This window comes from Marmota monax, unplaced genomic scaffold (genome assembly GCF_021218885.2).
Source record: "Marmota monax isolate L192 unplaced genomic scaffold, Marmota_monax_Labrador192_F-V1.1 WCK01_AAM20220418_F8-fsc00027, whole genome shotgun sequence".
Classification (NCBI taxonomy): Eukaryota; Metazoa; Chordata; class Mammalia; order Rodentia; family Sciuridae; genus Marmota; species Marmota monax.
This window is the reverse complement of record NW_026694617.1, coordinates 9,703,693-9,718,336: the sequence shown is the minus strand read 5'-3', so window position 1 is coordinate 9,718,336 and position 14,644 is coordinate 9,703,693. Positions and strand designations below refer to the sequence as shown.

Sequence of the window (14,644 nt, the reverse complement as noted above, 5' to 3'; positions counted from 1 at the left end):
GGGATAAGGCTGTGTTCCCAAGGGATATTAATTACTGTGGAAGAAGTGAGCAGACTGGGTCGGGGTGGGGTGGGGCACAAACAGTACACAGTTCTCATCTGTGTATAAGAGACATGGGAGGAGAGGAGACCACATAAGGAGGTGGTATAATGTACTCATCCAAGGACAGAATTCTGAGAATGCCAACACTTAAGGGTAAAAGTGGAGATACCCAAAATAGAGACAGATGGAAAAGCAGGAAAGAAGTGAAAGAAAGAGAGGTTCTTAGGAATAAGTTTTCCTTAGTGAGGAAGCATGGTTTGACAAGGATCTGAAGTCAGACTCTTTGAGTTAAATATTTGATTTTTTCCTTCTTAACTAGCTATATGACCTCGGGGAAATTTTTGACCTCTCTATGCTTCAGTTTTTTTTGTATCTGAAAAGTAGGGATGGCCAGATTACTTACCTCTTAGGATTTTTTATTGTTGTTGTTTGGTTTTTGAGAGTTAAATAAATTAGCATTTTGAAAGCCTAGAACAGTGCCTGTTTACAGTGTGTACTACCATTTACAGTGGTGACTTGAAGTAAGTACAAGATTGAAAAAGTACATATATAGGAGAAAAAAAAATCCTATCTTTATCTCACCTCTCCCAAAGTTCATGGCTGACACTTCCTATAACAGAGCACTTACAGCTAATGAAAGTTTTACTTAACGAGAAAGTCTTCAAAAATGAAGACCCAGAGACCCAGGGAAACCTGTATTTAGAGACGTGAAAGAAGTGGATAGTTTTGGAGAAACTTGATCAGACAAAAAGGGCTATGAACTCTTGGTAGTAAATTGGGACTTCTACTTGTTTCAGATTCTTCCTTCTCAAATGAGGATCTGCAGGGGAGAAGGGAAGAGGTCAGAAAATGACCTTCGTAGGTTTTATGGCTTTCTTCAGGGGAAGGAGTTCTGGTTTCTATACGTGCCTTGGGGACAAATAGGGGAAGAGAAGAATGGTGGAAGGCAAGAGAGACCTTCTCGCCTCTGCAGCCTTCCTGTCTCCTTCAGCTCAGAAATACTCAGCATGCCATATTTTGGGGAGTTGCGTTCAAGCTCTGACTTACACATTGGACTTTTCAAATAGGATATTTATTTATATAGTTCTATGAGTAACTATTTTAAGTGCATTCCCTCATTAAGATACAAAGTAATTCTTTGAAGAAGCTACAGTAGTATCATATCCTTTTTATAGATGAGAAAAGTGAGGCACAAAGAGGCTGAACAACTTAGCCTACTTGTAGAATAAGTCAGTGACTAAGTCTGGATCTTTCTGATTCCAAAGCCCAGGCTTAGAGGTACTAACATTTTCAGATGTTGAGTGATCAAGAGCAAGAGTGTTTGTAGAATTTTTCCCTTCTAAACTTCAGTGCCCTTATCAGATACGATATAAAAGGTACTTACTTCATTGTAATATGGCAAAGGAACTGAGGTTCTGCATGAGAACTCTTTAGCACACCACTTGGCGCACAGTAAGCACACATTTTCAATTGACAAGGGTGGCTAATGACAACAATACCAGTGGCTCATGATTTATTGAAGTAAACAGAGAAATGACTGGTTTACAATTAGAGTTCAACCTAGCTAAATTGACCCTAGTTTTGCCTGTCATGACACGAGAGTGTACATTTTCAGGTTTTATAAGTTTGTGCGTCCCAAAGGTAGATTTCCAAGGTGTTTGGGACTCGGTGGTTTCCCTTTTCACTCTAACTTCTTGCAGATGGATACTTAGGGTGGACAGTTCATAGGAGGAGTCTCTGAATAAACTTGTGGGCTCAGCCAGGCAAGGGGAGCCTCTTGCTGCGGGAACCAGCTTCACTAGTGAGAATGGGACCTAACTGGGTTTTCTCACTCTAGTCTCTTTATAACCCCATCTTTTGGTAAAACTGAAAACTGTTCAGTAAATACAATCTTTTCAATTTAATAGTTCTGCTGACCTGATGGGGCTATTGTGAGGGTTAAATGAGATATAAGGGTCTGTCATATAGTAAAGACGAATAAGACTTTTTCTACTGCATTTCCTATGCATCAGTTAACTTTACTCTTTAGAGGAAAGTCCCATTTATGAATTTTATTGATTGCTGTTTATTTATTTATTTTTTCTTTAAGGAAGTATCTGTTTCCATTCAGAGCTTAAAGAATGTCAGTGCAGTATTCTTCTTTTTAATTTTTTTTTGTTATGAGAGCTTTATGGTATCAATACAGACTTTTTGATCCAACTTTTAATGCCCATGAGCTCATGAGGTCATGAACTATTGTCATTCAGTTCTTCAAGTCTAGAAGAAATAAGGTTAAATATTGTATATTTGTATGTGATAATTAGCACAGTCATTTCAAACTTGAGAGCTATCAAAAATCAATTACAAAAATATCAATACTGACGTGTGTTGGCACCTAGATTTTATTTATACTTTATCTTCATAAACATTAAAAAGCTGCCTGACTTTTGATGTGGCCTGTGAATATTGAGTACTGAAAAGCTGTGGGTGTTCTTCCAATTTTAGAAACTCATTTTAGAGATAGATCAGAGAATAATTTCAAGTGTATAATTTCCTCAAGTGAAATGAGGCATCCTGACATGCCTTCAAATAGATTCCAGAAAATGTAGGGATTCATGCTTTTTCTCTGATAAAGGTAGTGTTATTATTTACAGTTAATACTTGACTAGAATTTTAATACTGCAGCCAGCAAAGTAGGTTAGCCAAGTCTTACTCATACCTCTGAATTATCTGAAGTTATTAACGTAGGACTAATATAGCTCTATTTAGGAATAAAACACATTCAGGCAAAATCAACCAGAATATTTTACTTTGAGAAAAGCAAATAAGTGCAATTCAGTTCTTTCTCAAGCTGAATAAGATAGCATTTGCAAAATAGAATGCAGTTTTGGGTTTCTAACATTTCTGTTCCCTTTTTGACTTACTCAACTGAAATTTGTGTTTTGCAACTAAATTCAACAGTATAGCATATTCTGTAGAAACATTTATATTTTTTTCTCTAGACTAGTATTCCACTTTTCAACAAAAGCATCCAAGTTTCCAGGGATAAAATGTAAATCACATACATAATTATTTGTCTCAAACTAAGCTGAAGGTTATGTTTAGACTGAATTACTTCAATAAGAATGATGCAGGATGAACAATAAAACCTGGAGCTATTTCTATGAAGAATTTAGATAATGACTGAAGAAGGAAGTATAGATGAATATCCTTTGAAAAGTACTTGTGTAAATGATTCCCTGATACTCAGCTCAGTACTTCTGTTGCAAGTTTTTGCAGTGCTCTCTGAGTCATCAAAAATTTCTAAATGGTGTGCATTTTAGAGACACTGTGCTACTATTTATATTTACAACTGAGTTGTAAGGGATTGAGTTCAGCACATAACAAAAGTATAATGACTTAATAATAAGGTCTAAACACAATTGGAAAATCAAAGTTCAGAGAAAGAGTAAGCAGACACGTATACTGTGAAGGCAAATGGGGTTACAAAAGTTGACTTTCCTGTTTGTCTCAGCTTTCTGACAGCTCAGCTGAACAGGAGACACGCTTATCTGCATATTCTAATGTTAGAAGAGAAAATATTCTAATTTTCCAAAGGGAGCACAATTTTAACTTTTTTTTCAACTGGGGCTTTATATCTGCTACTCTTAAATTATCTAGGAAAATATCTTCAATATTGGACCATTTTTATTTTTTTTTACAGTGTTGTTTTAAATAATCTGTACATAATACTTCTTTCTGAGAGGTTCTTAAATTCTCATGATGAATTTAAGGATGAAAATTGTGTCTTGTTTAAAGGATTATCCATGTGCTTTATTAACTAAATGAGAAAGTGATAAGGTTAACATGTTATTATAAAAATGAAGTCTAATAGTGTCTTAGTTTCTTTTTCATCTCTGTGACTAAAAGATCTGATAAGAACAATTAGAGGAGGAAAAGTTTATTTGGGGGCTCATAGTTTCAGAGGTGTCAGTCCATAGATGGCCAACTCCATTGCTCTAAGCCCAGGCATGGCAAAATTCATGGCAGAAGAATATGGTGGAAGGGGCTCAATGGTAGAGCGTTTGCTTAGCATGTGTGAAGCATTGGGTTTAATTCTCAGCACCACATACAAATAAATAAAATAAAGGTCCATCAACAACTAAAATATAATATATATATATATATATATATATATATATATATATATATATATATATATATGAGGAAAGTGGCTTAGTTCATGGAACTAGGAAGCAGAGAGAGAGGGAGTCAGCTTTCCTCACCATGAACAAAATATGTACCAAAGGCATACGTCCAGTGACCCATCTCTTCCAGCCATACCCTATCTGCCTACAATTACCACCCAATTAATCCCTACTTGTGAATTAATGCACTGATTTGGTTAAAGTTCTCATAATCCAATTATTTCATCTCTAAACTTTATTGCATTTCCTCACACATGAGATTTTGAGGGACACCTCATATCTAAACCATAATATTCTGCCCCTGGCCCCCAAAAGCTCATGTCCATCTCACAATACAAAATACATTTAGTTCATTTCCAAGAATCCCCATAGTCTCAACAGTTTTAGCATTGTCCTAATGTCCAATTCCAAAGTCTCCTCTGAAACCCAAACAAACTCTTAGTGTGAGCTCCTATAAACATTAAAAGCAAGTTACATATATTCTCTGTATAAAGGTACATAGTAAACATTTCCATTCCAAACAAAATGGAGAAAACAGGTGCATAGGAAAAAAAAATGAATGGGACCAAAGCAAAACTGGAATCCAGCTGAGCAAACAAATTATGTAGCTTCATGTCCAGAATCTGGGGTAGATGATTTCATGATGTTTTCTCCAAAGGCCTTATGTAACTCCACCCCTGTAGCTCTGCCGGTTACAGCCCATATGACCTCTCTGTTGGTTTATCTCTGCTCAGTTCCCATAACTATCCTTTGCAGATGTTTCATGGTACAAGCTCATCTTAATCTTGGGGTCTCCACTGCAGTTTTGTTTTTCTTCTCACATCCCCATGCATCACCTTTTCAGAGACTTTTCACAGGCACTCTTACCCTGTTGCAACTTGTCCAGCTTCCTAAGCCTTCCTTTGGAATCTTGGTAGAAACCTCCATGACTTCCTAACTCCAGAATCCTGCATTCCTGCAGAAGAAACTCCATGTGGATGACACCAAGGTTGGCTGCCATCTAGAACATCAGCCAAGATTCCTGGAACCTTGGCTGTAGCAGCCTCCAGGGACCTATCTGGCTAAACATGGTTAAAGTTCCAGACCCTTTATGCAAGCCAGGTGCTCCCATGGTCTCTTCTCAAAGGGTGTGGTCTTGCCAATTCCTGAGATGCCCTCAAGCCATCTTTCTTATTGTCTCTGGGCAGTCTTTAGAATTTCTTTAGTATCCGTAATGTCTTTAGCAACCACACATTCCTTAGCAAGCCCCAGTTTTACTCACAGTTTTCTGATCAAACTGCAAGTTTTTCAAATCTTTCTGCTCCTAATTATCACAATTAACCTGGCTAAAAGCTGTCTCAATGCTATGCCACCTAGAAATTTCTTTCACCAGATTAAGAAATTCATCACCTTTAAATTCAGCCTCACAGAAAGTGTCAGAACTCAGGCAAAATGTGGGCAACTTCTTAGCCGGAATGAATGGCCTCTAGTCCAATTTCCAATACAGTCTTTCTCCTCTAAAATCTGAGCCCACTCCTTACTGTCCACAGTCCTATCTGCATTCTGGTCTTCTGAGCTCCCACCAGAATTGCCCATTAAACTCTGCTTACAACAATCTAAAACTTTTTCCAGCTTATATTTTGAAAATTTTCAAAATTACTTTCACAAATTCCAAAAGCTTCTAAACCACATTGTCAGGTTAGTCACAGCAGCAACCTCACTTCTTGGTACCAATTTCTGCTTTAGTCAGCTTTTTTTTGCTTCTGTGATCAAAAGATCTAATAAAAACAATTAAAAGAGCAAAAGTTGAAAAGTTTAATTGGGGGTTTATGGTTTTAGAGGTCTCAGTCTGTAGATATCTGACTCCATTGCTCAGGGCCCAAGGTGTTGCAAACATTATGGCAGAAGAGTATGGTGGAGGAGAGTGGTTCAGGTCATTTCACCAGGAAGGAGAGAGAAAGGAAGAGAGACAGAGAGACAGACAGAGAGAGAGAGAGAGAGAGAGGGAGGGAGGGAGAGAGAGATGGCTCCCCTCACCATGGCTAAAATATACCTCAGAGGCTTGCCCCCAGTGACCCACTTCCCCCAGCCACACCCTACCTGCCTATAGTTACCACCCAGTTAATCCCTATCAGTAGATTAATGTGTTAGTTAGGTTAAGGTCCTCAAAACCCAATAATTTTACCTCTAAACTTTCTTGCATTGCCTGACACATAAGCTTTTGGAGAACACTTCATACTTGAACCATAAGACCTTTGCTTTGAATAAGCCACATCTGCCCACATCCACATGGAGATACATCTCAGGCTCTAGTGATAAGGAAGAAAGCCAACTCCCAACTGTGTGGCTAAACAATACAATCCTCTTTTGACTCCTTTGGGAAACTGACAAAGCTTATTTTTTCATTGGATCTAAACTTTTTCACAATAGCCTTGATTGTTTTTTTTTTTTTAATTATTGCTTATTTTTATGTTTATAAAGTTAAAAATTGATGTCATTGTCAAATAACTGACAAAATCAGCATAATCCAGAAAAAGATCATCAAGACAATGAAGTATATATATTTGGAAAACTTGAAGGAACCAGAAATATTTAACCTGGAGAAGAGATAGGTTATAGGGAAAGTGATAAATCTTCAGTTATGTCTCAATTTTATGAAAAGGGAGTGGGCTAAGAGTAGAACTAGAACCAGTATATCCAGGCTCCAAGAAGGAAATGACTCTTAAGAATTAAAGTTGTTCGGGAGATATAGCTCAGTTGGAAGAGTGCTTACCTCACATGCACAAGACCCTGGGATCAATCCCCAGCACCAAAACAAACAAACAAACAAACAAACAAACAACAAAAAAGAATTGTTCAAGTGTGAATGGACTGTCTAGTGAGACAAGGAGATCCTCCCATTATGAGTATAATTTAATTGGTTGCTTTTCCCCCACTATGTATGAGCCATGCTTTCTTCTTTCTTTTCAAGTCTTATGATTTTTTTTCCTTAGTAGAAAACTAGACATTTTAAATAATTTAATGCAACAATTTTGGATATGAGATTCTCTCCACTCCCTCCAACGTTTATTGTTATTATTTGTTAATTAAGGACTTTTCTAAACTAATTCTGTAAAGCCTGTATTCTTTGTCATGTGTGGTCACTGAAGTCACTGCTCAGATAGCTGAGTGGTCAATAAATGAGTGAACAGATTTCTTTAGATATGTGAAACCAATAATTCTCACAGGCTTTGCCAAAATCTCACAGAACCTCAAGGCTACCCAGAGGTGAGATCTTAGGCTCTTTTTGGTTCTTTCCAGAGCATATGTGTAGCTCTGGACATGTATATAACTTTCTAGATCCCCATGTCTGAACCTTGCCAAGCCCACTATGGACTTACCAATGCCTACCTTTTTCTTTTAAGCTTTTTGGTCAGCTTCACAGTGTGCAACTTTTATGAAATGCTTTACAGCCTCAGTGATCAGCAGCAGCCTCTGATTGTCTTTGGTAAACCTTCTCAGGAGAAAAGGTTATTCCCCCAGTTGAGCTCAGGTCAAATAAAGACAGCCTTGTAAGTGAGGTCTTCTAGGGGATCACCGGACCTAATAAATAATGACAGTTCTCATTGAGAATGAGGCTTTTTACAGAAGCTCCAACCTCATTTTGCCCCTCTGGTAGGCATGAGTCTGCCAGTTTTCACCATGATTTTCAGTACTCCCAATGAGCTGAGGAGGAAGACTAGGAAGAGGGCAAATAAAAATGTCACAAAGCTTATAATTCTTACTGAAATTTAGATGCTTTACTTGCATTTATGCTCAGATTGCTGTAAGCCTTTGGCCCATTTCCAGAGTTCTGAAAAAGTTGATTCTCCATTTTTGGCTACTGCTTTCACTGCTTATATGGAAGAGAGACTATTCAGAAGTCCTAACTGTGTGCATTTAGCTGATGTCAATCCAGAAGTGCTTTTAGCTGTGCTTAAAAAAAAAAATGGAAATTGGACAGGGCAAAGGGGAGGGAGGGGAAGGGAGGAGGGAGGGAATGGGAAAGAGGGTGGAATGAGATGGACATCATTACCCTAAGTACATGTATGAAGAGACTAATGGTGTGTCTCTACTTTGTGTACAACCAGAGAAATGAAAAATTGTGCTCTATATGTGTACTATGAATTGAAATGCATTCATTCTGCTTTTATGTATAACAAATTAGAACAATAAATAAATTTTTAAAAATGGAAAGTTGTTAACTAATACATCTAATTCCCAAACCATCCTTTGAAATATGATCTACTGTGACTTTTTAAAAAATAAATATGATTACTCTAAAAATATTGAAATGAAATTTCCACAATGTGAAAATAGGAAGCACAATAGACTGTACTTAGTTACTAATTTCTACTTTGTTTTACTCGTAGCTTTAAAAATCACCTCTTCTGTGTAATTTCTTAGCTTAAAATGAATTAGTCCAAAGGGATAGGAGAACTTTACCAATAAAGAAAAGAAAGAGAGAGAGAGAGAGAAATTTATGGATAAAATTTAAGCCCAGAGATTATTAACAAGGTAAAAATTAAGTGATAATTGACTGATAGAATTTCATAGGTTTGAATCATCAGCATATGTATTTCTTGAATGATTTGCTTTTTTAAACATATTAATTATTAATTATGATCATCAGGTTTAACAATAGATTTCTTGAACTATTTTTATATAACTTAAATTTTATATCCTTGAGTGGCTTATTTTTAATTCTGATATTCCTTGTAATTATCATAACCCAAAATATTGATCTTCCATACTAATTTTCTGACCATCAATCTTTATATTAAATACTGAGAACACAGGTAGGGGTCAGCCACATGATCCAAGCCATTTTTTATTAATTCCTTGAAAATCAGGTGTGAGACTATAGTACCACATTGCTTGTCAATAATGTTATATGAAGTATTCATATCTCAATTTTCCATTTTGAGATCAAACCTTTTTTTTCTAAATATTTAATTAATTTAATTATTTCATAATTATCTGCTCATAGAAGACTTTTGACAATCTGTCAGGTATGTTGGATATAATTCTAATTTACACATAAGCAAGCAGAAGTTAAAACTTGTTCAGAGCCAACAACCTAGGCCTTTTGTCTCCTGTGAACCTTTTTTAATTTAACTATTTTGGGGGCGTATGTTTCCAGATTTTGTTAGATATTTCTCTGCTTAATCAGGATGCTAGTGATCTAATGTCTCAGTGGAAGATAATCATTTTGCATGAATGACTTTACTGTTCCAAAAAACAGTGACAGCCACTGGGAATGTGACATCAGTATTTACTGGTGACACATGCTCTGCTTTTGGTGTTTTTGTAGCATCTTACAAATTGTTGTGCCTCATACTTTCCCATAGATATTTGTTGGTCACAGATTTTTCACCTGTTTTTAATTTGAGTGTTCTAATCTGTGACCTGACACACCAAGTAATATCTGGTACCCCACTGGCCTCTTGCCATGCACAAGACATCATTCTAAGTATTTGTTCATTTAATCCTCCCAATATCCCAAACAGGTAGGTGCCCTTACCATCCGGGTTTTCTGATGAGAAAACAGAAGCACAGAGGGATTAAGTAACTTGCCCAAAGTCACAAGGCTTATAAGTAACAGAATAGGGATTTCAATTCAGACCATTGTCTCTGCAGTTCACATCTTAACTGTTATACTCTATTGTTTCACATTAAAATGCTTGTTAAATTATACATAAACATAAAAGTGAACGGGCTCTGATAGAATACCCAAGTGGAACTGTTTGAAAAGTACTTAAAATTTGTTAAATTGTTTTGTGACATATATTTTGATTTCACTCAGAATATATGTATGTCTATGTGAATATATTTCTTGTATGTATAATAGTCAGAAGTGACATTATAATATCCACTTAGGTACTATAAAATCATAAATATTTTAATTTCACTTTTGGTAAAATAGATAAACATTTGCTTATCATTTGCTGTTAATTTTTATTGCAGGTCATACCAGAGAAATGGAGTTATTTAGAAGTGTCCATAACTAATTTTACTTGATTTTTTAATTTCTCTAGAGTAATTCCTTATTGGGGAAGGTAGCAATAAGTATCTTTGAAATGGAAGAATTATATTTATTCCTTTCTCACCACCAAAATAATGTAGAAATTAACAACTGACTAAATAGTCTTGCTTTAGTTGGCTTAGTGAGTTCTTTTGGAACAAAATAATTTAAATAATTATGAATTTCTTCTCATTCAAATAACTACTGCTATTGGATAAGCACTGAGTCATTCTTACTACACCGAATAAATAAGAACTTTCAAAGTCAAGTTCTTGCTAGGAGATAATTTTTTAAGACTGCTCACTTTCTGCATTTCTAGTGACAAAGACTGTGGATGCCATTGATCTGAACTGTCTGGGATGTATACAAAGAAAACAGCCTAGAAAATAGATATATTTTCTCCCATCCTAGAAAATGGCAGGTTTGTATACTGTCTAGTACAGTAAAGGTAATCCTCTCTAAGGTAAAAGGCAGATATGCTTATTGCCCATTACCAAAGATGAGGGTTCCCTTAGCTTAGATTTAGATTCTTCTTCCATAACACAGCCTTCTGTGTGTGCAGACATCATCTGACCTTCTACATGTTGTCCTTGGAACTTGAGGAACTGACATTTTCTCGGGCGTTTGCCATTGCTAACAGTAATACAATCCAATGTCTCTGTCTTCTGCCAGCAGCCATTGAATGGCAGCCTAATTTGTTAGCTTCCAAGTATCGTAAAATCTCAGAATTTTCAAGGTTCTTAAAATTTGTTATAAAGAGCTTTCTCAGCTTTTCACTTTAATTTACAATTAATTTCCCTTTAAGAGAGTGAATTATTTCTTTACTGTGGATACTAGACACAAGGCGTTGCTGCTTGGTCACTTGAGACACTGGTTACTAGAGATAAGGCGAGTATGCTTTGATCCCTCAAGAGGGACACAACAGTTGCGAGTGACAGTTTACCTCCTTTGTTCCCCCTCACCTATTTTTCTTTTGTCATGATTTTTCCTTCTCCTACACTTTTCCTCCTCTCCTCTCCCTTCAGAATTGGTTTTGATATCAGCCATGGGAACTCTTAGGCTTTTATATTTAAAATGCAAACAAAAACCTTTCTCATTCTTTCTTAAGTGTTTCTGACTTGTACAGGAGCTAAAGATGTGTTTTGGATCCTTGCCTGGTAGAACTAGAAGTTGGTTCATGATAATAATTTCATGTGTATTTCTGCCGTAGGCCAGGAAAGAGGATGAGGTGGGATGTGTAGGGTGATTTCTATCTGTCATCACATTCCAGCAGCCAATTGTGGAAATGCTTCTGATCACTGGGGAAAAGTCTGCTCAAATTAGCTATAATTCAACAATGAACACAATAAAAACAACAACAATAATAATATTGTTTTAGAAAAATTTAGATCAGTCTGAATCCAGGGTCAACAATCTATTGCCTATGAGCAGCCAAATCTGGCCCAGTGCCTTCTGGTGCACATGAGGTTTTTTGGGAACATACTCACTTTCATTTATTTACACATGGCTGAATTCATATTACAGTGGATGAAACAAGTAGTTGCAATAGAGGTCGTACAGCCTGGAAAAAAAAAAAAACCCTGAAATATTTACTATTGAGTCCTTTGCAAAAAAAAAAAAAAAAAAATTAAATTAAAAAAAATGATTGCCAATCTCTGTACTAGACGTAAGACATCATACCAGTGAGTCTTAATTTCTGGTTGTGTAGACAATGAAAGAAGGGACAGGCTCATCAGAATCAGCTAAGCAGGCTTTTTAAAAGGTGCATTCCTCCTTCTCTCCTCCATCTTCTCAGAAGCCTTTCCTGTTGAGACTTATTGTTTTAACTTTATGATTCTAGTTAACTGACACATTCTTTGTTTTCATTACTTTTGACCCTCTGTAACATATCTACAGTAATATTGATCATGTTATTTCTTTTACAGGGTTGTGGGAAGAAAATGTATTCTTTTCTGAGAGGAACCAAACAACTGCAAGTACTAAGATTTCTAGGGATCTCTATTGGAGTGACACAAATCCTGGCTATGATTCTCACCATTACTCTGCTCTGGGCTCTGTATTATGACAGAAGGGAGCCAGGGACAGACCAAATGATGTCCCTAAAGAATGACAACTCTCAGCACCTGTCATGTCACTCAGTAGAACTGTTGAAACCAAGTCTTTCAAGGATTTTTGAACACACATCCATGGCAAACAGCTTTAATACACACTTTGAGATGGAAGAATTATAAAAAATGTCAAAGAAGGAATCAAGCTTGTTTTATGGGACTTGTGAATTTTTGATTATAGTTTTCTGTTTCAGAAATTTGCAGATGTAAAAAATGTCTAAGTATATGATTTTCTACTCTTTAAAACTGAGAGAAAAAGTTTCTTATGTCACCACCTGGACAATAACTGATGCCCTTTATGATGCTAAGGACAGATCTAGTAGCCACTTTATAGCTCTTACAAGATTTTTACTGAATACAGTTATGTTCTGAGGTAGTATGGTTTGGTTGGCATTTCTGCATCCATGTAAATGAGACACATATATTCAGATTAGAGCTACATAAAGGTTGATTTTCTTTCACTGGCTAGTATATAATGTATCAATTAACTGCTAACATAGGAAGTTAAACAGTACTAATGACTTGTATTACTTGGTAATGTATTCTTTTGAGGGTGACTGGATTATACATATGAACATTTCAAATTGGTGTCAACCTAATTGTGATTTTTTTGCTGGTTATTGAAATGTTCTTAACATCTATAAGAGCAAACACGTTGTCTTTAACTGATCAGGGAAATATGTGTATATAAGTCTGTTCTAAGTTTGTATAATTCAGTAGATTTCAGTTCTTATAATGTTAAGATTAACAATTGTGAAAAGGATAAATTTGTCTTGTATAGCACCATTATTTTTTAGTCTTTCCTGTTCATAGAGCTTTTAAAAAGTTCTGTCTTGAGTCTACATTATAACTGTTAATTTAAGTACTTAACCACTAATTTTGAAAATTACCAGTGTGATACATAGGAATCATTTTAATTCTGAATACAATCTGGTCTCTAGGAAGTATTAACAAGAAAATTCACGCATAATTTAGTTGATTTAGTAAAGACTTGGATGCCATTTTCTTTGAAGCAAAGATTCTTTTTGACAATGAACATGCTTTAAAAGAGCTTATATTTGCCTTTTCCAAAAAGAAGTAACAGTCTTCAAGTCAATATAATTTTACAGAAAGTAGTTTTCTTTGTCCCCAGAAAAATGCCTGTAAGAAACATTAAAATAAGTGACAATTTAACAAGAGATTATCTTTGCTTTATTTCACTGATTAATATACTGTGGTGAATTACACAGATTATTAATTTTTTACAAAGGCAAAATATATTTATTTGAAATGGGAAAAGTGCATTTTACTGTATTTTGTGTATTATGTTATGTTTATTTCAGATTATGGAAAGAAAATTAAAACAACCGTCAATAAATATTTTCTAGAGAGTAATGATTTGGGCCTATTTTTTGTACATATGAGCACCTTTGCTACTTGAAGAGGTTTACAGGGATGAAAGAAATGAGAAGCAATGATTGAATAAGTTATTAGTAATTTCCAAACTCCATAACTAATATATACAAGTATGTATTTTCCCTGAGAAGACAAAAAAGATGTGCTTTTTAAAGATTTCTTTGTAGAAGTATGATAAATAATAGAGTTTGATAGAATATAAAACTATGCCTATTTATGTTAATATACCTCTTTAATGATTTAATATCCCAGGTTTTATAACTGTTTTAATTTTTAAAGGAAGATTGGTCTAGCCAAAGTATGGTGGTACACTCCTGTAGTCTTTGCCATTTAGGAGGCTGAGGCAGGAGCATCACTTTACCTCAGGAGTTTGATGACACTAGTGTGACATAGCAAGATGCATATCACTTTAGAAAGAAAAAAATGTCTAAGGAATACAATATTTGAAATTAACTGCCTTATTTAAAATCATCCATAGATTTCAAAGAAAACTGAATTACTTGCTCAATCAGAACCAAAAGAATCCCTTTCCCTAATTTCCTCAACACCCCAGCTCCCATAGTTTCGCTAATAATACCCAAGTAACTGAGGCAGCTATGAATTTTGCTTGAATTATTTGGATAATGGTAAAAAGTCCTTAAGTTGCAAAATAAAAGTTGATTTCTACATTTTGAGACTAGATATTTTGATATATTACTATATTGAACACACTCGAGAAGAGTCAACATAAATTTAGACAATCATGTATAATACATTTGCTTAATGGAAACAGGTGACATTTATAGCATGGGTTCGCAAAGAACTCTTATGGTAGCAGTGCACCTGGAATAATAAAATTTCAAAGAACTTTAAAAAGTGTGCTTAGTGCTGCAGAGCTGAGGGAGTTTGCTGTCTGTGTTTTTCTGGGATTT

General features: G+C 35.5%; 1 protein-coding gene across 1 annotated transcript in view; it reads left to right on the top strand.

The window, feature by feature from the left end:
• Positions 1 to 13,712, top strand: part of Tspan12 (tetraspanin 12) — a 73,576-nt gene extending 59,864 nt beyond the window's left edge. Inside the window, exon 8 of the mRNA XM_046422394.2 lies at positions 12,156 to 13,712. Coding sequence (XP_046278350.1) covers positions 12,156 to 12,461 — 306 coding nt within the window. The 3' untranslated portion in view covers positions 12,462 to 13,712. The remainder of the gene's footprint in view (positions 1 to 12,155) is intronic.
• Positions 13,713 to 14,644: the final 932 nt, after the last annotated feature.